The 27,513-nt window shown below is 49.3% G+C and overlaps 1 protein-coding gene across 7 annotated transcripts in view; it reads right to left on the bottom strand.

Annotated features, from left to right (window-relative positions):
* Window positions 1–27,513, bottom strand: part of SLC37A1 (solute carrier family 37 member 1) — a 103,107-nt gene that overhangs the window by 44,407 nt on the left and 31,187 nt on the right. For 5 of the 7 annotated variants that reach the window (XM_055414509.2, XM_088834630.1, XM_088834626.1 and 2 more), the window contains exons 2-5: window positions 24,210–24,398; window positions 12,006–12,087; window positions 3,095–3,227; window positions 1,904–1,982 (exon numbers count right to left, since the gene is read on the bottom strand). In XM_055414509.2, coding sequence (XP_055270484.2) covers window positions 1,904–1,982; window positions 3,095–3,227; window positions 12,006–12,087; window positions 24,210–24,265 — 350 coding nt within the window. In that variant the 5' untranslated portion in view covers window positions 24,266–24,398. Of the gene's footprint in view, window positions 1–1,903; window positions 1,983–3,094; window positions 3,228–12,005; window positions 12,088–24,209; window positions 24,399–25,060; window positions 25,364–27,513 lie in introns of those variants that run through there. The other 2 variants (XM_055414514.2, XM_088834635.1) reach the window with 2 other exon arrangements.

Below are 27,513 nucleotides of genomic sequence, written 5' to 3'. Positions count from 1 at the left end.
CTGAGCCTCAATTTGGTCTCTGTTTAAAAGTACTTAGAGAAAAGACCTAACAGAAGGGGCAGCATTCCACATTTTATCAGGCTCCTACAGGTAATGAAAGCCACACCACCCCTGCTTGAAGCTGCCAGCATCGAGCTGGGTCAACGCAGGTGCCACTGTGTCTGATTAATCTGTTAAACCAGCACCGTCCACATCACTAGCCATGTGCCATAGGGTCACTGAAAGACCACACAAGGAAGCAGTAAACCCTCGAGTCACGAGTCTACTGTGAATTTTACATTAGGTCATTATGAAATAAATAACAGTATTTCATAATAAAGTAATATTATTTCATAATAGCCTTTGTTGGCGAAGTGCATGAAGAACCATCTTTGCCAATAAATAAGCAATGATAAAACCACTTTATTCAAACCAGGCTTTTAAGCCTCAGCACCCCTGGCAACTTGGGAGGGTAATTCTTTGTGGTGAGGGGTTGTCCTGGGTCCTGTCCCACACTGGGCAGAACCTGGGTCTCTGACTACTCAATGCCAGCAGCGACCCCTTCTCCAGCTGAGAAAACCAGCAGTGGCTCCAGTCACTCCCAGCTGAGAACCACATTTAAACACTGGTTTTCCAGTAACAGAAAAACACTCAACCTTTGGGTCTTTTTATATTATTGATTATTGATGTCCAGGAAAACTGTAGTCTGTAGATCATAAACATTCGACCCCAGGGTAGGATATGGCTGATTGGCTGGTTACAGTCGAGGCCCTCAGGAGCCTGCCCCCTGTCCTTCTCTGAGGCTGGGCTCGCGTTCTGTTCTGCGTCTGCTATTATTTGAGCCACGCTCAGACAAGCCCTGCTGCTCTACAGATGTGCAAGTTCAACACGGGGTTTCAGCAGAAACTGCCTGTCTGGGCACCAGACACCCAGCCACCCACAGGGTCCTGAGCTGGGGGGGTGGGGCCCAGGGCTGGATAATAACACAGTCCAGGTGGGTCTCAGCAAAGAAGGTAAACATGTATAGGGAAACCAGAGATCCTCAAAGCTCTAAAATCTCTCTCTCTGAACAAAAGTCTCTTTGGACTAAAGGCCTTGGTCCCTATAAGCCTTTTCTTTTTTTTTGTTAAACCTGGTTGGACTGACACAATAGCCACTTTTAATTGGCCAATCACATATCCTATACCTGCTAACATTTACCACCTTCTTAGGCCACTTCAGAACTGGATCAAGAATCGAGTAATAATGATCATATGTAACAGATGCTGGGAACACAGATAGGCCCTCTTCTGAGCATCTTACATATACTAACTCAACTCTCCTCACACCTCTGTGAGTTAAGAACTACTGGTTCCCCAGTTTTGTAAAGGGGAAACTGAGGCCTGAGGAGGTGCAGTGACTAGTCCAAAGTCACCTGAGTGAGTAGTCAAAGCCAGGATCAAATTCCAGCAACGTGTCCCTGGAGTCCACACCCTCAACTGCCGGGCAGGATGGCCTCTGGCAGGCAGGGGAGGCGTTGGTCCGACTGGGCTGGGCATCCAGTGGACACATCAGGCACACCCCATGTGAACTGCTCTGACGCCAGGCAGGTTAGTAAACAGATGACAGCCCCTGAAACCAGAGGAGAGGGTACTCTGCCGGGCTCGCTGAGTGGGGAGCTGCCAGCACCCTGCTCCAGAGTGACCAGGTCCCTGCAGGGTTCACCGTGTGTCTAACCCCGGGCCAGGATAAGCCATCTGAGGACGGTCTGCCGGGTCAGCAGGACACTGGGGCGTGCGCTGGCTCCCACCTCACCTCATCTCTGAGAAGAGATGAGAGGACCACCTGTGGATCCACCTGCGGACCGGGCCGCATCTTCAGCATGCCTGAGCCTCACTCTGCACCCAGCGGACCAGCTGGGTCGTGCGGTCCCAGTCAGACCTACCTCAGGTACATGCCGATGGCGTACGCGCACAGGAAGGAGTAGTCCAGCGCTCCGAGCAGCTGCTGATAGTTGTCCTGATCTACACGGGTCGAGAAGCAACGGGAGAGCGAGAGTGTTGCTTAGCCTTCACTAAATGTCAGTGTACGTTCAGGAGAGGGGCAGTGAAATACTGACTTCTGCTCGCTAGGGCTGGGTGGTGTCCTCAGATGGTAACACAGAAAACGCAGCAATGGGAAATAAAGTCGCCACGTTGCAAATTATTGTTCCATAAATATCCTCCCATCAGGTCAAATCCCAATCGCTGGGGTGAGCCTGCAGTTTATTCGTTCCGTTTCACACTACCCTGGCTTTGCTTCAGCACCAACCCCCTCAGTCCTGCCCTGGCCAGCCCCACAGCACAGCTTTCTTGTTTCCGCCCACAGCTTATGCCCTGTCAGTCCTGACTTCCAGCTTTGACAAGTGCAACCTGCAAATGACCTTCAGTAGTGCATGTATGCTAAGGTGCTTCAGTTGTGTCCGACTCTTGGCGGCCCTATGGACCTGATGGACTGCCACACTTCTCTGTCCATGGGATTCTCCAAGCAAGAAAGAATACTGGAGTGGTAGCCAAGCCCTCCTCCAGGGGATCTTCCCAACCCAGGGATCGAATCCATATCTCATTATGTCTCCTGCTTTGCAGGAAGGTTCTTTACCACTAGCGCCACCTGGGAAGCCTGACCTTCAGTAGATTTAATCACTAACCCAGCGTTCCCCAACCTTTTGGGTACCTGGGACTGGTTTCATGGAAGATAATTTCCTCACGGACCAGGATGGGGAATGGTTTCAGGATGGTTCAAACGCATTACGTTTATTTGCCCTTTGTCTCTATTATTATTATACCAGCTCCACCTCTGATCACCAGGCAGTAGGTCCTGGAGGCTTGGAACCCCTGCAATAAGGGCCAACCCTACACATGGGCACTGGAGACACAGCAGCAGCTGAAGGCGGGAGGCTGGTTTGCTGGGAGGAGGGACCAGTTTGCAACTAGAGGCATGGCTGCAGCTATCCAAGGGCATCGTTACTGTGGCTAAGATCAGCTGGGCCAGGGGAGCCTGGCCAGCCAGCCAGCTCTGGGGTCTTCACCTGTGGATGAAGCCTTTGGGGTGAGCATGGGGGCAGGGGTGGGGGCTGGGGAACAGACGGAGAACTCACCGAACGGGGCCCAGCCGCAGTCGGTCCCATTGTCTGGGAGCTGGTGAGCAGGGGCATCTCTGGCTTTCTGGCTCTGGCTGTTGAATCTGACTTTCCCATCATTTGAAGCCGTGCAGTAGCTGTGCAATTCACCCTGGGAATGGACCCGTGGGGTGGACATAAGCCAGAGAGAGAGAGAGAGAATTCAGTGGGATTCAGGGGTGCAGCATGGGGACAGCCATCCTAGGGTGACTGCGTTCTCAGGGGATAAGGCACCCCGGGGCAGTGTCTCTGCAAGACCCACCGTATGTCTGCTGATGAGGACCTTTCCCAAGCTCCCCAGTGCCCAGCCCCTCCTAAGCACAGACACGGCCAGCACAGCCCGTACGACCACCCAGAGACCACTGCTCAGAGCAGCCGGGCCGCACCCAGGACCACGTGCCCAAAACAGATGCATGGATCCATCTTGCTGTATTTATATCATTGAAACAAGTTTCAGGTCCATACGAGGCTGAATCTCAAAATAAGCCTTACACAGAGGAGCACACATGGGAGGACTCTGCTCACGAGCTCAGGAGGAGGGAAAAGAATCCAGGTGACATTGAGAGGATCGTGGTCACCTAGAGACGGTGGGGTCATGATGGGGACCAGGCACAGGGAGCCCTCGAGAGCTGGACAGGGGCCAGACCTCAACCTGGGGGATGACTTCTGGGTGAGCATATAAATGTCTGCCAGGTCAGACACTGAGGTCTGTAGACTTTACTTTGTGCAAACTGTATCTCAAAAACATGCCCAAAACCAGCTCAGGGTGTTCCTTAGGGAGGAACACGCATGTTCAGAAAAGTGCCATATGGCAGCCCTGGCCATCGTGGTATGGGGACCTGAAACAGGCGACTTGTTCCTTGAAACACAAGGAGTGGCAGACAGGACTCCATGCATCTGCCAGGCAGCCTAGGGGGTCACACAGTGTCCCTCCCCAGATGGCCCCCGGCTCCCACTTCTTTCCTGCTGTGGGCTTTCTGGGGTTTTCGCTACACGTGGCTCAGATGAACCAATCAGTCGGGTATGAGTGAGGGTAGAAGGGAGGTGTCCTCAAGGCCAGGGAGGTGGCCCTCGGGGGAGCAGAGGTCCTAAAGGGGCCAGGCCTGGGGGATGTCGGGAAGGGGGCCCTGGCAGGGGCGTCTATCCCGGGGTCAAGACACACGGCTGCAGGACTGCAGTGGACTGGACCCCAGCCCACCAGGTGGGGGCAGCCAGGAGGCCTGTCCACCACCTTCGCCTCGTGGACACCCTGTCTCTTCAGAAGGGAGTCACCAAAGAGGCTGATGTCCTTTAAGAGGCCGCCTGGCCAGGTCCGTAGTTAGCCAGAGCGGACACCTCCTGATTTTACACGGACACACACCCCTGAGACCTGGTCTGGCACACAGGACCCAGTGACTCTGGTCACATGGCTTTGTCGTCATCATTGGTTTGTCCTCCTATAATATAAACATGTCCCTAAAACTAGCCAAGGTTCTGCTTTCCAGACTCAAGGTAACACGCAGCAAAGAGCCTTCCTGAGCTGAGCTCATCCTCCCAGGAGTGGGTCCTCGGGCCCCCTTGGGCCACGTTAGAAAATGGGGGCATGACTGTGAACTTGGGACGGGGCCTGGGAGCCTGCAGCCCTGCCTTTCTCCACCCCCACCAACACCTGATACAAGCATCTTCCGTCTTTGCCCTCAGGAGCTGGGTGTGTCTGCCCAGCTTCCCGTGATGCTTGGGAGCCGTCAGGGCCAGGTCTAGAGGTGCTGCCGATGCTGCCTGTTCACCTTTCACTGAAGGAGCCCCAGGCAGGATGCGAGGACCCTGTAGGCTATGTGTGTGTGGGGGGGGGGGGGGCGGGGGCCTGTGAGCAAGGCTGATGTGGGGTTCTAACACACGCCTCTCACGGAAGTCTGCCAAGAGGACCCCTGTAGATGCAGCTCCCACTGCAGGTCCACACCCTCTTTCACCATCCGCAGGGGAGGGAAAGGACTAGAAAGTACCCATTTTTGTTTCATCAACAAGCAGGAGAGGGTTCCTGTTTTGGTTTGGTGTTGCTGGTCAGGGGCACAGCCTCTGAGCCAGGATCTGGGTGCCGCTGTTCCGACTTCCAGCCTCGGCCGAGTCACGGGAGGTGAGCTCCCACTGTCCGTTATGGAGCCAGCACAGTGCAGCCCACCCCAGCGCTGCTGTAAAGGTACAGCGCTGCTGTAAAGATGGAGCAGGTGGAAGTGTGTGGAGAGCTCCTCCCGGGGTGCTCGGTCCTCAGAAGGACTCAGAAACTGGCTAAGCTGTGAGCTTGGGGACCACCCACACTGAGGCACCCTGGCGCCTCCAGCTGCCCCTCCTCCCATTCAGCTCCCTTCTCCCCCGGCTTTCACATGAGAAATGCAATCTCCACCCCACCCCATGGAAAAGCTGAAGCAAAAGCAAGAAAAGACTGAAGGTTACTTGAGTATAATGAGTTCTGAGGATATTCCCTAAACTTGGTGTTTGCAGGAAGATAAGGATTAATAAAACTAAGATTATCTTAGTTTGTAAAAACAAAACAAACTCACCAGGTGAACTGATTCTTACCATATTATAAAATCATTTGGGTGGAGGGGGGGAGCTAGTCTTCTGTTTTCATAAAGGCAGTCTCCTTTGCAAATTTTTTACACACAAAATTAATCAAAACACAGCAGGTAGTTATTAAAAGTCGATCAATCAGAAGACAATGTGGCAGCTGAGAAATAAGAGTTGTGAAACGCCAAGGGAGGAGGAGCAGAATGGAACATTCTTGGTACTCGGGGCTCATGACTGTTTAATAAATGTCTGTGTGATGCACAATGGAACGGGAACAGCAAAATAAACCACAAAACAAAATGAACTGCCACAGTGATTGGCAGGTGGGGGGTAGGGAGCAAGAGAAGACAGGTTATCAGCATGAGGGAAGGAGGCAGAGAACAGCCATGACATCAAAAAGCACTGTGTGGGGGAGGGGCACATGCACCGGCCCATCAGCCATTTAGGCATAATTGTCTTTTATATAAATGCACATTAACGAAGACTCTATGCTCTAAACTCTGAACCTGAGCAACTACACCCTGAGAAACTGTATTTGCTCATTCATTCCAAAAGCATGGGTTTGCTCTTGGGTTCTTTGGTCAAGGCCTCCTCGAAGCTGCTCATTCTAACGGAGGAGATAACCCAGGGGGAATCAGGAAGGGGTCCAGAAGATGCTGACAGGTGACAGTGGGGTGGGGGGGGCAGGAATCAAGCGGGGGACTCGGGCCTCATCAGGAGGATGGGGCTGTGTCAGCTTCATTCCACCTTTGGATCACACGTGCAGTTTAGTGTGTGTGTAAAAGATGCGTGCATGTGCACATACAAGTGTGTACATAACCTACACCAAATGCACATGTTTAGAAAACTTTCCAGAGGTCGTTAGGTTGTGTGGGTCCATGTATGCTAACTAGTCCTTCACGCTCCTGTTATAAAGCTCTGGGTTAAGAGAACTCTTGCAAGCATTATCGAAAAGCAGTCCTAGAAGAGAAGTGACAGTTCTGGTGCCCGCTCTGCCCTGAGCATTGGTGTCCCCCCAAATTCACCTGTTCAGACCTAACCCCTGAGGTGATGGTGTCAGGAGGGGAGGCCTGTAGGAGGTGATGGTCATGAGGGTGGAGCCCTCATAAATGGGGTTATAGACAGCGAAGTTGCTCAGTTGTGTCCGACTCTTTGTGACCCCACGGACTGTAGCCTACCAGGCTCCTCTGTCCATGGGATTTTCCAGGCAAGAGTACTGGAGTAGGTTGCCATTTCCTTCTCCAGGGGATCTTCCCAACCCAGGGATCGAACCCGGGTCTCCCGCGTTGTAGACAGACGCTTTACCGTCTGAGCCACCAGGGAAGTCCATAAATGGGGTTAGTGCCTTTTAAAGGAACCCCCACACTACTCTAGCATGGAAACATATACATTACCCTACGTAAAATAGACAACCAGTGGGAATTTGCTGAATGACTCAAACCAGTGCTCTGTGACAACCTAGAGGGGTGAGATATCGGAGGTGGGAGGGAGGCTCAATAGGGAGGGAACAGATGTCTGATTCATGCTGATATAGGCAGAAACCAACAAAATATTGCAAAGCAGTTATCTTTCAATTAAAACTAAATAAGATTTAAAAAAAGAAAAAAGGACCCCAGAGAGCGCCTCAGCCTTCCAGCATATGAAGATATGAGGTGGCTGTCTGCATGCTGGAAGAAACTGATGATGCTGGCACCATGACTCGGGAAGTCCAGACTCTAGGACCATGAGCAAGAAATGTCTGCTGTTCACAGCCATCCAGTCTGTGGGGTTTCGTTACAGCGGCAAGAGTGGACGAGACAGTGCTCCGAGCAGGGAGAAGAGACCAGCGGTGCCCCACTGACAACAGCACCTGGTGGTGGTCAGCTCGGCTGCGTCACAGGTGCCACATGAAGACGCCCACCTGCATGCGCAGACACACACCGACTTATACAGGTGTTCAGAAATACACAGGGAGGCCCTGGGGTCACTGTCTACTGTTTAATGGGATCATTCTACATGGACTTACGTACACTTTCGCCCTTGTTACTCAAAAATACCTCCGAGGAATTTTTCTGCATCAACTGATTTTGCTCTAATTAATTTTTAAAGTAGTTGTACACATCAGAATATGAATTTACTATAATTTATTCAACCTTTCACCTGCTGATTAAGTTCACATAACAGCCAGGGTTTTTCCTCCCCCCTTTCCCTTTTTTTTTATTGCCAATAAGGCTACAATAAAGATGTTTATGCCAGTATTCCTAAGTGCTTTTATTTTTATGGACAAAGTTCCCAGCGGCAGGAACTGAAGGACAAGCATTTTTAATGTCAGCAGGTGTCACCCAGACCCTTTCCAAAACGTTGCAAACCCTTCACATCTGGCAAGGGCTGTCCCTGTCTTATATGCTTTGCCCATTAGTGGGTATAAGGTGACGCACTGTTACTTGAACTCGCACTTGTAAACATCAGCCAGCTCGCACACAGCTAGTGCAGCTCCTGAAGTTCAGATCCCTCGTCTGTGAACTGCCTCTTCAGCCACCCCGTCCATTATTGTTTTGGGTTTCCCCACTCTACACCCCTGAAATGGACGTGATCTTGTTCTTGGATTTGTACTTTTTATTTTTCACATTTAAACCTTTAATTCATCCATCTATTTTATATGATAAAGGTTCAATATTATGAAGCTTCCAGATGAATCACCAATTAGATGAATTATACTTTTCCCATCACCTCCGTCACCATTCTACTGTGTTTCTACAGTATTTTCTATACTATTCTACTGACCTCCTTGTTTGTTTTCATGCAATACCATAACAATTTGATTATAGTGGCTTAAAAATGTTATCTTTTTCACACTTTGGTAATTAATCCTTGGACATTCTTTTCATACTGGAGTGGGCTGCTGTGTCTCCTCCAGGGGATCCTCTCACCCCAGGGCTCGAACCCGAGTCTCTTACATCCCCTGCATTGGCAACTGGGTTCTTTACCACTAGTGCCAACTGGGAAGCCCATATAAACTCTAAGGTTATTTAATTCAATTACCAAAGACACTGCTGAGATTTTCACTGGCAGTGCATCCTATTTAAATACAAATACTAGGAAGAGTGGAACTTTCCAGATAGCAAGTTTCTCTCCAAAGCCAAGATGTGCACTTCCAGTCCCTCAGGCTTTGTTTTCTGTCCGCCTCTGGACTTCAGAGCTTTCTTCTCCTCGTCCCGTGTGTGCAGAGAGCTGAACATTCACATTCAGATCAGTCAGTTTCACTGCCCCCCTGGAGAATCTGGATCCCAGCAGCTTTCTGGAGAACCCCCTGCTTTTTCAGGCTTTTGTTCTGGCCCAGCACAGGGCAGGGAGCCACAGGGAAGAGTCCCTCACCAAGTGTCCCTCCAGCCTCTAGGTAGGAGGCGGGGCTAGATTTAGAGCAGCTGAAAAAAGAACGAGGTTGTAACCCCACCTCCTCCCAGACCTGTTTTCATCTTTATCACTTATTTTTCCTTTTTGCTATCTACCAAAATCAGAGAAAATGACAGATATCAGCAGTCAGTCTAAACAGAGTAGCCTTATACTGACATCAGAGAAGGCAATGGCACCCCACTCCAGTACTCTTGCCTGGAAAATCCCATGGGTAGAGGAGCCTGGTAGGCTGCAGTCCATGGGGTCGCTAAAAGTCAGACACCACTGGGCGACTTCACTTTCACTTTTCACTTTCATGCATTAGAGAAGGAAATGGCAACCCACTCCAGTGTTCTTGCCTGGAGAATCCCAGGGATGGGGGAGTGTGGTGGGCTGCCGTCTATGGGGTCGCACAGAGTCGGACACGACTGAAGTGACTTAGCAGCAGCAGCATGCTGACATGACATGTCAGGTCACTATAAATGACATGAAAGGATGTGAATCACTATATAATTCAGCGCCCCTGGTGATCAATTCTAGGGAAGCAAATATACTTTTATTTGTTCATAATGTGTTAATAAATATGAGTGAGAGATAATTCAAACTGTCCCGTGGGTCAACAGGATCATTACCACTCTAGGTTTATAAATGAGATGAGCTAAATCAGGCACGTAAAAGCCTTGTAAGGCATTACAAAGGATCACATGTAGTGGGACATGTCATCCGTCTCAGAAGGCCAAGAAGCCCCTGGGCTCTGATTAGGCTAGTCCACAACCAGGAGCACTGAAGGTGCTGAGTCAGACCATCCGAGTGTTGAGGAAAACCTGGGGGTGACGCTGTGGACATACTCAGGTACTTAAACCTACCCTAGAGGCCCTGAGACCCTGACTGTTCATTGGAAGGACTGATGCTGAAAGTGAAGCTCCAATACTTCAGCCACCTGATGGGAAGAACTGACTCATTGCGAAAGACCCTGATGCTGGGAAAGACACTGATGCTGGGAAAGATTGAGGGCAGAAGGAGAAGGGGGCAACAGAGGATGAGAAGGTTGGACGGCATCACCGACTCAATGGACATGAGTTTGAGCAAGCTCTGGGAGATGGTGAAGGACAGGGAAGCCTGGCGTGCTATAGTCCACTGGGTCACAAAAAGTCAGGCAAAACTGAGCAACTGGGCAACAGAGACCCTGAGCCAATGAGGTTAAGAGCAGGGACCCTGAAGTCAGCCGATGCCCATGGAATTCACCTGGCGTGGCCTCAGCCTTCATGGAGGAATTAGGCTCTGGAATCTCAATTTCCTCAAAGGGACGCTGTCAGGACAACTGTGATGATGATATTAAACAAAGGACACGGGCACTTGGTCAGGCTGGGAGCTCAGCCCGTGGCTGTTACTGTGACTGATGAAAACTCAACTAAGCTGCTCACAGGACCGCCTCATCATTAAGCCCCAAGGCCCCATCAGGGAAGCCAGGAGAGTGGCCCTGGCTACATGGGGATGTGTGTGACCATCAGAAGGAGACCTTCTGGGGTCCAGCCCACCTGTGGGCTACCCCATTCCCAACACAGGCCCTTCGCCCGTCAGACTGCTGCTGCAGAGTGACGGCTGCCCTCTACCTAGCATGTCAGGTGCTGGCCCCAGGATCCAAATCCAGCCTTTTAGGATGGATCCTGAACCTCAGGAAAGCTCCAGACCTCTCTAGCTCCTTCAGTTCCACAGTACTAACTGAGGCCCCTTCAACTGTCTCTCCCATTTTCATAACTTGCCTTTTTCTTGAGTCATATGTTTATGTCCCTAACCAGGAAGGCAAGAAGGAGTTGTATTTAAGTTTCCAGTGGCTGGTCCTTGGTACTGGCTTGAGAGATGCTGGTAGAGTGGATAAAGGCCCACCATCTCTTGCCCTGTCCCTTTCTCTCTTTTGAAAACCACATTTTAAGGTCTGCAAACATTTCCATAGTTATTAAAACTTGGCATATCAAAAAAAGGGAGAATATTAAAAGTGACTTGAAGGGCTGGGGAAATTCCTGCTTACTAGAGCTCAAGGAGGAACTGCAGAATCCTTGGGGTGAATAGACTATGTTTCACATCCAGTGGGAATTGCTAGAGTGCAGGGAGCACAGAACTGTCCGGAGAAGCACCAGCCTTGGCGCTGCCACTGGCCTGTAGACCACAAGGGCAGCTGTCCAGCACTCAGGCCCCTGGGGAAGCAGAGGATGCAGGACCACAAAGGTCAGAGGAATTACAGTCCTGGACCAGCACCCCCGCCAGCGAGGAGAAAGCGGGGGTTGGGGGGACAGGGGGTTGTGGGGTGGAGGGGGGCAGTCGAGCTGTAAATGAACTCTCTTTGGCCCTGGATGAGTTCCTCGTCCTTCTATCATAAAGAGTTGAAAGTCACGCAAGCCTGCTGACAGTCGGCAGGTAAAACGATGTCATTCCAATTCCTGCTTTCCCCCGCAAGTTATAACTGGCTATTATGTAGGAATGTCTACTTTAATCTCCTTTCCTTCAAGTCGAGTTAAATGCCTGCTTAATAACTCCCATCATTCACACAGAAACCCAGTGTTCTAAGAATAATGGAGAAACAGAACCACTGTCAGACTTAGAATGAAAACCTAATGACCACAGAAGCAATTTGGGGAGCAATTGTAGATCAGATATATTTGGAGAGAAAATCCACCATATAAGACAGATATTTAACTAAGATCTAGAATTCTGGAACGGTCAACGAATATAACTGAAAATATACTACCACTGAAATTATAAATCCTAAAACCATTTTAGAGATTTTAAATTCAAGAGAAAGAGAAACCAAAAAGCAGAGCAGCAAAATAGCTTGCTTCTCAAACAATCCATTTTCTCCATTTATCTCACGACTCTCCCACACACTCCCCTCCCCCACAACTGGCTCTTAAAGTAACTTGTTCCTTATAGAGATTACAGGCGGGAAATGAACCGAGTGCTTTGAATGATTTCTTACCTTAACTATGCTGATAGGCTTTCGAGATAAGTGAAAACTTGCATACAGCAAAAATGTCAAAATAAAAATGAAGGCTCTGTACCTGAAACACAAAACAGTGGCAGGGATGACATAAAATAAGATAAGATGCCATATGATACAGCAATCCCACTCCTGGGCATATGCCCACACAAAAATAGAGTTCACAAAGGTCCATGCACCCCTATGCTCGCAGCAGCACTATTCACAATAATCAAGACACGGAAACAATCTAAACATCCATCGATAGATGAATGGATGAAGAAGGTGTGGTGTGTGTACGCACACACACACAGAGTAGAATATCACCCAACCATTAAAAAGAAGGGAATGATGCCATTTGCAGCGACACAGACGGACCTAGGGATATCATACGAAGCAATAGGTCAGAGAGAAAGACAAATACACATGATATCACTCATACGTGGAATCTAAAACATGACACAAATGAGCTTATCTGCAAAACACAGACAGATTCACAGACACAGAGAACAGACCTGTGGTTGCCATGGCAGTAACCACAAGGGGGAGAGATGGAGTGGGGGCTGGGGATTACCAGATGCAAACTATTACATATAGAATGGGTAAGCAACAACGTCCTACTGTATAGCACAGGCAGCTATAATATCCCATGATAAACCATAATGGATAAGGATATGAAAATGAACATAAACATGTATCATGAACGTATATGTATGCCGCTTTGCTGTACAGCAGAAATTAAATTCAACATTGAAAATCAACTATACTTCAACAAAGTAATAAAAGATGCATTAAGAATACATTGCAACTGTATTCTTAAATTTCCTTATGCTGTATACTATTTATTCAGTCCTATATCAAAGATGAATCCTATATATCATATCACTACTATAGTATATTTAAAAGGTGTCACTTTTACTTTGTAAATTGAAATTAAACATTCACGAGAAAGACTAATCAAAGAGGAATCTAGGACCCAGATGTACGCATATGTTTAAAAAGCAGACCAAAAAAAAAAAGATTATTTAGTTTGTAACAAAATTAACTGCAAGTGACTTACAAGCCTGCTATTCTGGGCATTTAAGATCATATTTATTTTTTTACTTTTTAGTTTCTCTGCAACGTTTTAGAAGGACACAAGAAATAAAGAAATATAAATATTTTGCTGACCTCAGTGAGAACAACTCAGTGATGCCAACAAGCTATGACTAAGGTCAATGACATAAAAACTATTGGCTGAAAGCCCTGGTTTACGAAAAAAGCAGTTTGAGAGGAAGTGCTGAGCTGTATGGAATGACAGACAAGATGCTCCAGCAAGAAGATGAAAGCTTATTCTAGTCGGAACGCTTGAACCATGCTACAGAAAAACAACCCTTCAGGGAAGAAAACAGGTCAGGAGGAAAACGTCCTTGGCAAGAGATGACAAGGGGCTCAGGCCAGGAAGGCAGGCCCTCTCCATCTTGAGGCCCAGCCCCCAACCCCGAACAATCCACCCTGTTCTGTTCTGGAAATGCCAATGACCTTCAAACCACGTGCGGGCTGCACTCGGTCATTACCCAAGGTGAAGGCGGGGGCCGCAGGACCCAGAGGGGCCCCCTCTCTTTCTCTGCAGGGGAGCCACAACCAAAGGAGGGCGGCTCGTCCTAAGGCCTTCGATATGGAAGGACCCTTGGGAGACAGGGGCGGCAGAGGATGAGATGGTTGGATCGCATCACTGACTCAGTGGACATGAATCTGAGTAAACTCTGGGAGACGGGCATGTTGCAGTCCATGGGGTCTCAGAGAGTCAGACATGACTTCGCTACTGAGCAACAACTTCCTCCTATCTCTACCCACATTTCCAGTGTTGTGATTTAGTTCTCAAGGCCAGCTTCCTACACTAACATAAGACTCTAAGGGTATCTGCCTCTCTGGCTACCAGAAAAGTAAGTAAGTGAAGCTGCTCAGTCATGTCTGAGACTTCGCGACCCCATGGACTGTAGCCTGCTAGGCTCCTCTGTCCATGGGATTCTCCAGGCAAGAATACTGGAGTGGGTTGCCATTTCCTTCTCCACGGGATTTTCCTGACCCAGGGATCAAACCTGGGTCTCCTGCTTTGCAGGCAGACTCTTTACCATCTGAACCACCAGGGAAGCCCCGACTCCAAAAAAGGTAGGAGTTGAATATTTCCAGATTAAAAAAAAAAGTCATATTTCAGATAGGGAAAAAAGACTTGGTAGCACAATAGGACTCAAAACTTCCACCTCTGGAACACCTGTGTTCAGCAAGGACGCACCACACCGACTTGCCAGCTATTCAATAAACACTTGTAAAATGAATGCCCCCAGGCTCTATTCCTCAGCAAGGAAATGGTTACTGATGAGTTTCCTAGGATTCTTTGCTCTTCAAGTCCCTGTCAATAAGCAGATAGGAGAAACGTGCAACTATAACAAAATGACTGTGTCATCTACCTCAAAGAACACAGACTGCAAGTTCAGTGGATTTGCGACCAAAGTTCAGCCTCTGTCCTTGTGTTTCTGAAAGCTGTCATCCTGGTAGGGAGTGGGGGGCTCTCACTGCTTTGCTGGTAGCTCTCCATGATCCCACCCACTGCTCCTCTGTGCTAACTTAGGAAGGTTCTGGACCACTGGAACTTTCAACACTTGACTCTCCAGCCCACAGCTAGATCCACTGGTCACTCAGATGACCACTTGCTAGGGCTGGTGTAGGCTGGGGGCCCCCACCTGAATGCAGAGTTCCCTTTTCTCACCTCCACAAGGAGTAAGAAAACATTCTCAGACTGAGTCACCTCCAGCCCCTCCTGAACCAGAGTCTGAGAGAAAGATCTGGAGCCCTCAGGGACGCTATGGACCACTGGCTTACAGGTGTGCTACCCACCAGGAGACTCTCATAATCACCTAGCCCAGGAAGATGTGGAGAGAGAGGCTCTGCTCAAGTGGGCCTTGGGCTCATGTTCGCCACTCTCTACCCAGAACTTGCCACTTATAAACATCCTAGTTTTATTAAGAATGTTTAAAATATAAATATTAATATTAAAATATATTTAATATATCTATTAAATAGAATAAATAAACCCAGAAATAGAGAGTTTGTTTCGTGTCCAGGTCTGAAGAGCCCTGAGACCCTAATACACCTGCATTCGTATATAGGCTGTCTCAGCTGTACAGGTTACTGAAAGCTAGCCAGCCATCCAGGGCCCCTGCCTCCTTCCCTGGGGCCCTGCCTCCTTCTCCTGGGCCCCTGCCTCCTTCCCTGGGCCCCTGCCTCCTTCTCCTGGGCCCCTGCCTCCTTCCCTGGGGCCTCTGCCTCCTTTTCTAGGGCCCCTGCCTCCTTCCCTGGGGCCTCTGCCTCCTTTTCTAGGGCCCCTGCCTCCTTCTCCAGGGCCCCTGCCTCCTTCTCCAGGGCCCCTGCCTCCTTCTCCTGGGCCCCTGCCTCCTTCCCTGGGGCCTCTGCCTCCTTCTCCTGGGCCCCTGCCTCCTTCCCTGGGGCCTCTGCCTCCTTCTCTAGGGCCCCTGCCTCCTTCTCCAGGGCCCCTGCCTCCTTCTCCAGGGCCCCTGCCTCCTTCTCCTGGGCCCCTGCCTCCTTCCCTGGGGCCTCTGCCTCCTTTTCTAGGGCCCCCTGCCTCCTTCCCTGGGGCCCTGCCTCCTTCTCCTGGGCCCCTGCCTCCTTCCCTGGGCCCCTGCCTCCTTCTCCTGGGCCCCTGCCTCCTTCTCCTGGGCCCCTGCCTCCTTCCCTGGGGCCTCTGCCTCCTTTTCTAGGGCCCCTGCCTCCTTCTCCAGGGCCCCTGCCTCCTTCTCCTGGGCCCCTGCCTCCTTCCCTGGGGCCTCTGCCTCCTTTTCTAGGGCCCCCTGCCTCCTTCCCTGGGGCCTCTGCCTCCTTTTCTAGGGCCCCCTGCCTCCTTCCCTGGGGCCCCTGCCTCCTTCTCTAGGGCCCCTGCCTCCTTCCCTGGGCCCCTGCCTCCTTCTCCAGGGCCCCTGCCTCCTTCTCCTGGGCTCCTGTCTCCTTCCCGGGACCCCTGCCTCCTTCTCCTGGGCCCCTGCCTCCTTCTCCTGGGCCCCCTGCCTCCTTCCCTGGGCCCCTGCCTCCTTCTCCTGGGCCCCTGCCTCCTTCCCTGGGCCCCTGCCTCCTTCTCCTGGGCCCCTGCCTCCTTCTCCTGGGCCCCTGCCTCCTTCCCTGGGACCCCTGCCTCCTTCCCTGGGCCCCTGCCTCCTTCCCTGGGGCCCCTGCCTCCTTCCCGGGACCCCTTTCTCCTTCTCTAGAGTCCCTGCCTCCTTGTTGGGGCCCCTTTCTCCTTCTCTAGAGTCCCTGCCTCCTTGTTGGGGCCCCTGCCTCCTCCTCTCACGGGTGGTTCTGCAAGTGAAGCTCACTTGCACAGAGCCTGCAGGGCAGATGGAGCCCCAGGACTGCCCCACGCGTGGTGAGGTGGACCGGAGTACAGTCATCAGGGACCGCAGAATGGAGAACTTGCCTCCGGATGTTTTCAGTTCAGCTTTGTGTGGAGGTGAAACACCCTAATGAATCAGCCCCTCTGGGAAGAGCACGACCATGCCTGTCATGCTAAGTCGCTTCAGTCATGTCCAACTTTGCAACTCCATGAAATGTAGCCTGACAGGCTCCTCTGTCCATGGGATTCTCCAGGCAACAATACAGGAGTGGGTTGCCATGCCCTCCCCCAGGGGGTCTTCCTGACCCAGGGATTGAACCCGAGTCTCTTATGTCTCCTGCATTAGCAGGTGGGTTCTTTACCACTAGCGCCACCTGGGAAGCCCCAAGAAAGTGAGAGTACCAGAAAGTGAGAGTCCCCCAGTCATGTCTGACCCTTCGCGACCCCATGGATTGTAGTCTGTCAGGCTCCTCTGTCCATGGGATTCTCCAGGCAAGAATACGGGAGTGGGTAGCCATTCCCTCCTCCAGGGGATCTTCCCAACCCAGGGATGGAACCCACGTCTCCAGCATTGCAGGCAGTTTCTTTACCACCTGAGGCGGCCAAATATTGTCTAGGAAGATCAGGGGATTTTGTAAGCCTGGCCAATAGCACTACCTCTCAGGAGGCCCATCAGACTCCACCACTTGCTCTGTGACCTTATCAGGGTACTTGGAGGCAACCTGCCCTGCACAATCAGGGCAAAGATCAACTTACACTGCACACCAGGCATTTCCTAGAGATGGAATATGTGTCTCTGAAGAGGAATCCCTATCGTTTATTCAGAAACCATCAGGTCAACTCTATTTCCTCTGTTTCCAGGTCTATCCTTTCTCCCTCTTTCCGCATCTTCTTATGTAGAACTCTGGGGAGATGGGAAAGGCCGGCCACTAGAGGTTGAGTTTTCCCTTCCAGAAGGTCTGAACATGCCCCCACTGATCACTTTTAAATCACAGCAGCCACGCTGTGGGGTTGGTACCTTCCTAGTGGCCATGGCAACACCCTTGTCCTGGAAGGCAAGCAGACTTCTCGCTTCTGGGGGTTATCCTGGATTTGGGGGATGAAAGGCCTAAACAGCCCTCTGGAAGTTCTTTCCCATTTTGTAATTCTATCCTCACCTACTTTCTTCCTTCATCATTTACGAAGTAAGGACTTTGGGTAATATTTGTTTTATCCATCTTGTAGTGGATTTAATGCTGTTTCCCCAAAACTGAAAGTGAAAGTTGCTCAGTCGTGTCTGATTCTTTGTGACTCCCAAAACTGATGTCCACTACAAATTTTAGAATGTGACCTTATTTTGGAAATCAGGTCTTGCAGAGGTAATTAGCTGAGATCATATTCAACTCCTATAAAGAAAGTTGAGCGCCGAAGAATTGATGCTTTTAAACTGTGGTGTTGGAGAAGACTCTTGAGAGTCTCTTGGACAGCAAGAAGATCCAACCAGTCAGTCCTAAAGGAAATCAGTCCTGAATATTCACTGGAAGGACTGATGCTGAAGCTGAAGCTCCAATACTTTGGCCACCTGTTGTGAAGAACCGACTCACTGGAAAAGACGCTGATGCCAGGAAAGATAAGGGGATGGCAGAGGATGAGATGGTTGGATGGCATCACCGACAGGATGGACATGAGTTTGAGTAGGCTCTGGGAGTTGGAGATGGACAGGGAAACCTGGTGTGCTGCAGTCCATGGGGTTACAAAGAGTCGGACACGACTAAGCGACTGAACTGAATACTCAGCTCCAGGTGGCACTAGTGGTAAAGAACCTCCGGCCAATGCAGGAGACCTAAGAGATGCAGGTTCAGTCCCTGAGTGGGGAAGATCCCCTGAAGGCGGAAATGGCAACCCATTCTAGTAGTCTTGCCTGGGAAATCCCATTGACAGAGAAGCCTAGCTGGCCATGGTCCATAGGGTCATAAAGAGTCAGACACTACTTAGCACGCATATGATGTCATATAACTCACATATGACATCAAATCCACCGAGATCCTAAATCCAGCTATGGGTCTTCATAGAAGGACATGGGGAGACAGAGACAGACAGGGAGGAAAGGTCATGTGGCAATGAGGGCAGAGCAGGACAGATACTGCCATGAACGGCCAGCAGCCGCCAGAAATGGGAAGAGGCAAGAAAGTGCTCTTCCCTCAAGCCTTCTGTGAGAGCACAGCCCTATGACACACGGATCTCAGACTCCTCCTTCCAGATCCGTGAGAAAGTAATTTCTGTTCTCTTAAGCCACCCAGCTTGTGGACTTGTTACAGCACCCCAGGAAACTAATATAATCCAATACTTTGATTCCTGTTTTGTGTTACACTTAGGCTTGTGAATATTCAGCAAATACAATTAAAAATGAATGATTTGATCCTTAACTACCTCAGCGTTCCACTTACTTTCTGTAGTTATGTCTGACAATAGGGAGCATTCTTTGCATCTAGCAATACTACAAGACTAGCGTTTGGGTTAACTGCAAGTTTCTAGCCATAAAAGCCTCTCCCAGCAATGCTCCTTCGAAGCATCCTCAGAAATGTCCTAGATGCTGCCTGCATTCCCAGATAAACGGCAGCCTGCTCCCAGTTCACAGACTCAAGGGAGAATACAGCTTCCTTCCTTGAGTGCTATTTATCTAGGTAATAGGCAAATAAGAATTTAAAATAAAAAAGCTTTAGATGAGAATAACTGAACAGTAATGACCTGGCACAGAAATGAGTAAGAAGACATCTTACTTTAGGAACAAGGAGACCAAGCATACCGTGATAGGAGTCCCTTCAGAGCACCCTAAAGGGGGCCATGATGTCAGTGATGCTAAGTACTGATCACCTGGTTTGGGGCCTCTCTGCTTCACTGCCCCTCAGAGAAGATACCATTTTCTCTCTAGTAATTAATAACCGATTTGTGGGAAAACCAATTTGTGGTTATGTAGCTAACTCAGTTGTTCAACCAACTTTCTCCCAATTTTGTGTGTCTATTGATGCTCCTTACCTAAACCAAGCACTCCTGATGGTTTCAGAGGGTGACAGTCCAGCTTGAATACTCCTGCTCTATACTCAGTGGCTGGCATCCCACTGTGGGAAACAGCTTTCCCTCCCCCCATTTATGCTTATTCGGTTATAGGAGCATGGACTCGCTAGATTCCTGTTTTAGTCAATGGGCTATAATCCATTACTAGTATTGTTTATTTAAAATATTATCCCAGGGACTTCCCTGGTGGTCCAGTGGTTAAGAATCTACCTGTCAATGCAGGGAATATGGGTTCAATCCCTGGTCTGGGAACTAAGATCCCACATGTCATGACACAACTAAACCCACTCACCACAACTCCTGAAGCCTGTGTGCTCTGGAGCCAGTGCCCCACAACAAGAGAAGCTGCGGCAGTGAGAAGCCTGTGAACCACAACTAGAAAGCAGCCCCCACCTGCTGCAACTAGAGAAAGGCTGCATGCAGCAACAAAGAGCCTGTGGGTTGCAAAGAAGACCCAGCACAGCCAAAAAAAATCTCATCTCATATTTGGCCAGTGAGAGCCACTTCATTTTTAAGCACTGTCTTATTTTTTGACACCAGATATTTCTGGCTCATCTCACTTTCCCTGGCCCAGTGATGACACCATCCCAGTCTCCAAGGATGCCTGCCTGGCTCCTTCGACAGGAAATGGTACACAGAAACCAAGATCAAGCACCAGGTGTGCTCACTGCTGCTGGGTTGCTGCTGTCTCCAGGGCCTATCTCTAGCAGAGAGAAGGCATTTTACACACATGCTGCACAACACATACACACACAGCGCACACACACACAGCATGCACACACACACACACCTACACATATACACACAGCACACACACACATATTTCTCTGCTTACCTTCTCTCCAGTTTTTCTTAATATCTTTAATTTCAACCCAGCACCACACAATTCATCCACTCCCCTCAACCCCACCAATATCTGTAACTCCATTACCATTAGTGAGAAGCTGTCTCCTTTCTGTGTTATATCTGACAAAAATGCATAATCTGAATCTAACCATGAGGAAACAACAGACACATTCAAAAGAAGAAAGTCTATAAAATAAATGGCTTGTACCCTCCAAAAATGACAAGCGTACAGGAGACAAAGAAAGGCCAAGATATGGTTCCAAATTAAAGGAAACTAAACGCACAAGCTGGAATCAAGATTTCTGGGAGAAATATCAATAACCTCAGATATGCAGATGACACTACCCTTATGGCAGAAAGTGAAGAGGAACTCAAAGCCTCTTGATGAAAGTGAAAGAGGAGAGTGAAAAACTTGGCTTGAAGCTCAACATTCAGAAAACAAAGATCATGGCATCTGGTCCCATCACTTCATGGGAAATAGATGGAAAAACAGTGGAAACAGTGTCAGACTTTATTTTTTTGGGCTCCAAAATCACTGCAGATGCTGATTGCAGCCATGAAATTAAAAGACGCTTACTCCTTGGAAGGAAAGTTATGACCAACCTTGAGAGTATATTAAAAAGCAGAGACACTACTTTGCCAACCAAGGTCCGTCTAGTCAAGGCTATGGTTTTTCCCGTGGTCATGTATGGATGTGAGAGTTGGACTGTGAAGAAAGCTGATTGCCGAAGAATTGATACTTTTGAACTGTGGTGTTGGAGAAGACTCTTGAGAGTCCCTTGGACTGCAAGGAGATCCAATCAGTCCATTCTAAAGGAGATCGATCCTGGGTGTTCATTGGAAGGACTGATGCTAAAGCTGAAACTCCAATACTCCGGCCACCTCATGAGAAGAGTTGACTCACTGGAAAAGACTCTGATGCTGGGAAGGATTGGGGGCGGGAAGAGAAGGGGACGACAGAGAATGAGATGGCTGGATGGCATCACCGACTCTGTGGACATGAGTTTGAGTGTACTCCGGGAGTTGGTGATGGACAGGGAGGACTGGTGTGCTGTGATTCATGGGGTCGCAGAGAGTCGGACACAACTGAGCGACTGAACTGAACTGAACTGAACTGAAACACACAGGATGACTAAATGCAGGGTGTGACCACACACTAGATCCTGGCCCAGGGAAAAATCTATAATAGAAAAAGAAAACTCTATAGAAAGATTTTAAAAATCTATAGAAAAATCTATAAAAGACATTATTGGGCATTTGAACGTGGACTGTGGATTAGACAATAGCATTACACCCACGTTAAACTTCCTGATTTTGATCTTTGTGTGCAGTTATATGTGCTGTGCTTAGTTGCTAAGTTGTGTCTGACTCTTTGCGACCCCATGGACTATAGCCCACCAGGCTCCTCTGTCCATGGGGATTCTCCAGGCAAGAATACTAGAGTGGGCAGCCATGCCCTCCTCCAGGGGACCTTTATAACCCAGGGATAGAACCCAGCTCTCCCTCGTTGAGGGCAGATTCTTTACCATCTGAGCTACCAGGGAAGCAGTTACACGAGAATATCTTATTTACAGGAAATACATACTAACATATTTAGAAATAACAGGGTATAATGTCTGCAACTTGATCTCAAATGGTTCATGAAAAAGTGTGTGTGAGTGTGTGTGTGTGTACATACATCAGCACACACAGATAGATGAGAGAAGGTGAAGGGAGAAGCAAATAAGGACGAATGTTAAGAATCTGACCATTGAGCCTGGCCCCACAGCTGGGCTGTGCTGGTGGCTCAGTAGTAAAGAATCCTCCTGCAATGCAGGCGATTCAACAAGAGATGTGGGTTTGATCTGTGGGTTGGGAAGAGACCCTGGAAAAGGGCATGGCAACCCGCTCCAGTATTTTTGCTTGGAGAATCCCATGGACAGAGGAGCCTGATGGGCTACAGTCCATGGGGTCACAAAGAATCGGACATGACTTAGCACACAGCACATCAGACCAGACGCACTTCACCATTTCCTCTGCCCTAGGTTCACTCTACTCGAGATTCAAAGCCCCAGGACAGAGAGGCTGGTTCGCCCACCTTAGGCTGTCTCCTGCCTCCTGCTGGACCTGGGCTATGGCGGAAGGTCAGCGGGACAGAGCCTCAGGGGTCTCTACTGGCTTCCGTAATGGGACAGAAGATCCTGAGACTCCCCTGCTGGTCACAGCTGTACACAAGTGAGGGAAGTCAGCTCCCCAAAGAAGATCAGAGTGCTGCTAAAAAAATATAAAAAATGTCTTTCACAGGAATATTGACACTGATTCTCTTTTTTTACAGCCCAGGAAGCTGAGGTCTAGAAAGGTCAAATAACGTTTCAAGGTCAAAGAGCAAGTTTGAGGTAGAGATGGAACAGAAATGAAGACAAATATGCCATCTCTGTGCTACTCAAAGAATGGTCTGTGGACCCACAGTATCACATCACCTGGGAAATGTAGGTTCTCAGGTGCCACCCCAGGTCTACTGAGTCAGGATCTGCATTTTAACAAGTTTTGAATGATTCCCATGCATTGATTCTCACATTACAGTGTGAGAAGCAATGCTCTATCTCTGAGGTTTTAACCTGAAAACAAAAAAAGGTGGGGGGTGGGGGGAGATTTGTGATTACTGGAGTTCTATGTAACATTCTTATCATTTTCTCCTGTGAGTTTGAAAATTATACCCAAATAAAGTTACAAAAGAAAACAAAAATAAATACCCACTAAAAAAAGGTAAGTGTTGAACCACTTCTGTCTACACTAGCACTAGATGGGAAATGAATCGACAAGCAAACTGTTCGAGGAAGAGCCAGATGTCTGAAGTCACATCTGAGACCCCGTGGGCACACCAGCCACCAGCCTGGGCCAGAGAAGCTGCAAAGGATGTGTAGGCGGCACATGGCCGGGAGATGGAGCCTAAGGGACCCAGAACACACGCTGCGGCATAAACATTACTGTGAGCAGAGGCATTTGAGTTTCTGAAATCTCTCATCTGCCTAAAAACAGAGCCTCCAGAACAACTCAAGTGTCATCAATCCTCCCTGGGAGCAACCAGGAGAGACTGAGTCTTAGTACCAGAGGCGGGAAGCACCCACCTCACACCCAAACAGACACTGTCATAACTGTATCCTGGTCCCCTGCTAGTTTCCCAAGGGCCCGTTTACCTTTGCAAAAAGACATCTGCTTTCCCAAACGTGACCTCCTCTTTCTTTTCCCTTACTAAGGTGGTATATACACCCCCTATTCTAAGGCCCCCAGGAGTCACCTTTTTCTGTGAACTCCCACACACGTGGCTAAATCTGTCTTCTCACTTGTGCATCTGTCTTTTTTCAGTTTAATTCACATGCCCCCAATCATTCAACCTAATAGGGTAGAGGGAAAACACTTCTCTTCCCTACGGAGATCAGCAGGAAAGAGTGTGGGTTAGCGACCAGACAGCCCAGCTCTAGACTCCGCCACCTTCAGCCTCCTTCAAGGAGTGTGTGTGGGATTCACAAGTCTCCTGTGAGAAGGGCTCTCAGAGGGCACACAAGGTGCTCTCGGAACAGAAAGGGGTGTTTTGGTCTGTGTTTAACTTGTTCAGATTTCATTTTCTCTTCCAAAGTCCCAGCTCAGTGAGGCCACTCGTTAAGTTCAGAGTTAATATACTTATTTCACCCATGGCCATTTACTCATCCTACCAGGATGATATTCAGTGGACTAGAAACCACTGAGAACCCCAGAGGTTTTCAGCCTGTCTGTCACTGTAGAACCAAAGGTGGACAACTCGGCAGTGTTCCTGGTCACCACTTCCACCATGGATAAACCATTCAACAGTTATGGGGAGGGCAGGCATCCACATGTGTCTTATCAGGAAACAGGGGGTGGGGGCCTGCTGGCTGCAGGGGGGCACGGTGCCCCCAACTTACCACTGATCCCTGGAGAACGAGATGATGAAGCGAATGCCAGGGGGAAGCTGGGCCATTGACACCTCCCTGGATGTGGAGCTTCGGTCATAAAATAAGACGCTTCATAAATAGGTTCTTAATCCCAGGAAGCGAATAAGAATGCTCGTGGGGACTCGCCTCCTCTCTTCCCTCCAGCAGAGGCTCAGCTATCTACAAGGAGAAGGAGGGGTGGAAAGGTCAGGCTTTGTCAGAGGCCCTGGTGGAAGTAACTGCACGCAGTATGGTCACCCAGCCTAGAGCAGAGCCAGACGCGACAGGGCGCTCCCACCACAAGAGCCACCTGGTGGGAGTGGAGTGTCTGCCCTATGGGGGCAGCTTATTCAACCGTCACTGAAAGGAACTTCACGTGATGTTCTGAGGGTGCATGAAGAGAGAACGGCTGAGTTTACCTCCATCTGGAAGGCATCCAGAGATCAACCACTCACTCTTCACCACCACACTCTGTAGAGCTGATGTTTGTACTCACAGGAGCCCAGCAGGAGCCCAGAGGTCACACCAGGTGCTCAGTCACCAGAGGACCACCAAGCAGCCGGTCCTGACTCCCCCGCTGGGGGCGAGGCCATGTCTGAGCTACAGTGACAGAGAGGAGCGTAGGCCTGGGCCAGGTGGTGGGTCATCAAGCCCATCATTTGACTGTGGCTTTGTAGTGGATTCTAAATCATGTAATGCCATGGGGGTGAACACCTCGAATCAGCCTCCTCATTTCTAACTCCTGTGGTCACTGCAGGTGCCTTGGAAAATGGCCCCTTTCTGAGCAAGACAGGAAGAAAGGGGCAGGGAGGCCTGGCCACCCATCCCAAAGCCAATTTCACCACGTGTGCTGTCTTTCAGTTTTTCTTCTATGTTCGCTGGGTGAGGAGGAATCTTGGGGACCCATGCATTATATCACAGAGCACACCATGCACTTGGGAGCATGTACAGTTCCAACTTAGTGCTTATGGAAAAGTCACAGGTTATATGGTGTTTTTAAAGAAGGCTGGAAAATCCCATGGACGGAGGAGCCTGGTAGGCTGCAGTCCATGGGGTCGCTAAGAGTCAGACAAGACTGAGCAACTTCACTTTCACTTTTCACTTTCATGCCTTGGAGAAGGAAATGTCAACCCACTCCAGTGTTCTTGCCTGGAGAATCCCAGGGACGGGGGAGCCTGGTGGGCTGCCGTCTATGGGGTCGCACAGAGTTGGACACTACTGAAGCGACTTAGCAGCAGCAGCAGCAAAGAAGGCTACTTTTGATGGAACATTGATTTAAAGCTTAGAAATGTACTCAATGTCTTTAAACAACTTTCTTGAGATAAAATAGACAAGTAACAGCCAATAGTTCTAATTTAGAGGATCTAAAATAATCCTAAGGGTCTCAGGATCCCCAATCATGTTCACTCCTGCCTTCCCTCTAGAGTGAGCTTTCAAAATGCACCTTGGTAAGCCATCACACAGCTATGAAATTAAAAGATGCTTGTTCCTTAGAAGAAAAGTTATGACAAACCTAGACAGCATATTAAAAAGCAGAGACATCACTTTGCCAACACAGGTACACGTAGTCAAAGCTATGGTTTTTTCAGTAGTCACGTATGAATGTGAGAGGTGGACCATAAAGAAGGTTGAGTGCTGAGGAATTGATGCTTTTGAACCGTGGCGCTGAAGAAGACTCTTGAGAGACCCTTGGACTGCAAGGAGATCAAACCAGTTAATCCTGAAGGAAATCAGTCCTGAATATTCATTGGAAGGACTGATGCTGAAGCTGAAGCTCCAATACTTTGGCCACCTGATGGGAAGAGCCAACTCGTTGGAAAAGACCCTGATGCTGGGAAAGATAGAGGGCAGGAAAAGGGGGTGACAGAGGATGAGATGGTTGGATGGCATCACCAACTCAATGGACATGAGTTTGAGCAACCTCAGGGAGATAGTGAAGGACAAGGAAGTCTGGTGTGCTGCAGTCCATGGGGTTGCAAAGAGTCAGACATGAATGCTGTGATGCTGAACAACAAAAAGCTGTCATACCTGTCCCCTGAACCCCATCTCCTCTCAGAGAGGGAATGAGGCCCTTCCTTCTGCTTCAGCCAGGAGAACTACACCTTTGCTTCTACCAGCTCATCATCCTGCCTGGAGTGCCACCTGCCCTCATGGCATGTCACAAACTTTCTGCTCCCTCACTTGCCCCAGTTAAAAAACAGGGATGGTGGCACCTACATTTTTGGGTTGCTATTAAAAATGAGATGTGTGATCTGTGGACAGCCCTGAGCACAGAGCCTGGTGTGGAGCAGATGCCCAGTCAAGAGGAGCTGGTTCTGTTCTCAGCAGACATCACGAGAGGCATCAAGGGACTGTAGGCGACCACCCAGCCCCCATTCCCTGGTCTAGCACAGAGCCAGCACCCAAGAGACGCATGGAATCAAGCTCCCCAAGTGTTTCAACACTGTTGTTGCTCATAGCTCTAGATTTTAAAAAGATTTTAGTAAAATTCTTCTCAAAATGAGTCGGCTCCTACTTGGACCTAAACAAACTTTGAGAAGGGGCTCCTCAGGTGGTGCTAGAGGTGAAGAACTCACCTGCCAATGCAGGAGACATCAGAGACCAGGGCTCCATCCCTGGGTCAGAAAGATCCCCTGGAGAAGGGCATGGCAACCCACTCCAGTATTCTTGCCTGGAGAATCCCATGGACAGAGAAGCTGGGCAGGCTATGGTCCATAAGATCGCAAAGAGTTGGACACAACTGAAATGACCGCACCCGTATGTTGAGAAACAATTTTTGGGTGATGACTTTAAAGTAAAGGATTTGGTCTGCATTTTACAGTGCCTAGAAATGGATGGTCAGAAGCAAATGTTCTCCTCTGTCCAGACACTGCTTCTCTAGGCACAGCTTATCTGGAAGTATCCTGCTGCATCTACTACACCCACTAAGGGGCTGCCCTGGTGGCTCAGAGGTAAAGAGTCTGCCTGCAGTGCAGGAGATGCGCGTTCAATCCTTGGGTTGGGAAGATCCTCTGAAGGAGGAAATGGCAACCCACTCCAGTATTCTTGCCTGGAGAATCCCATGGATAGAGGAGCCAGGCGGGCTACAGTCCAAAGGGTAGCAAAGAGTCACACATGCCTGAGCAACTAAGCACACAAGAACACATCAACTAATCAATCAGCCTCAATTCAAGACAGGTAAAACTTGGAACTTTCAAGCAAAATCCAGAAGACACTGGAAAAATCAGCAGGGAAAAAAAAAATCTCGATTTCCTTTGAAAACCCTGGTTCTTCCTCCTCCTATAAAATGGGTGAA

Source organism: Moschus berezovskii, chromosome 1 (assembly GCF_049115385.1).
Source record: "Moschus berezovskii isolate FMDL1 chromosome 1, NW_MosBer_1.0, whole genome shotgun sequence".
NCBI classification, from domain to species: domain Eukaryota; kingdom Metazoa; phylum Chordata; class Mammalia; order Artiodactyla; family Moschidae; genus Moschus; species Moschus berezovskii.
Note: the sequence above shows the minus strand (reverse complement) of the source record. Positions and strands in the feature narration are given on the sequence as shown.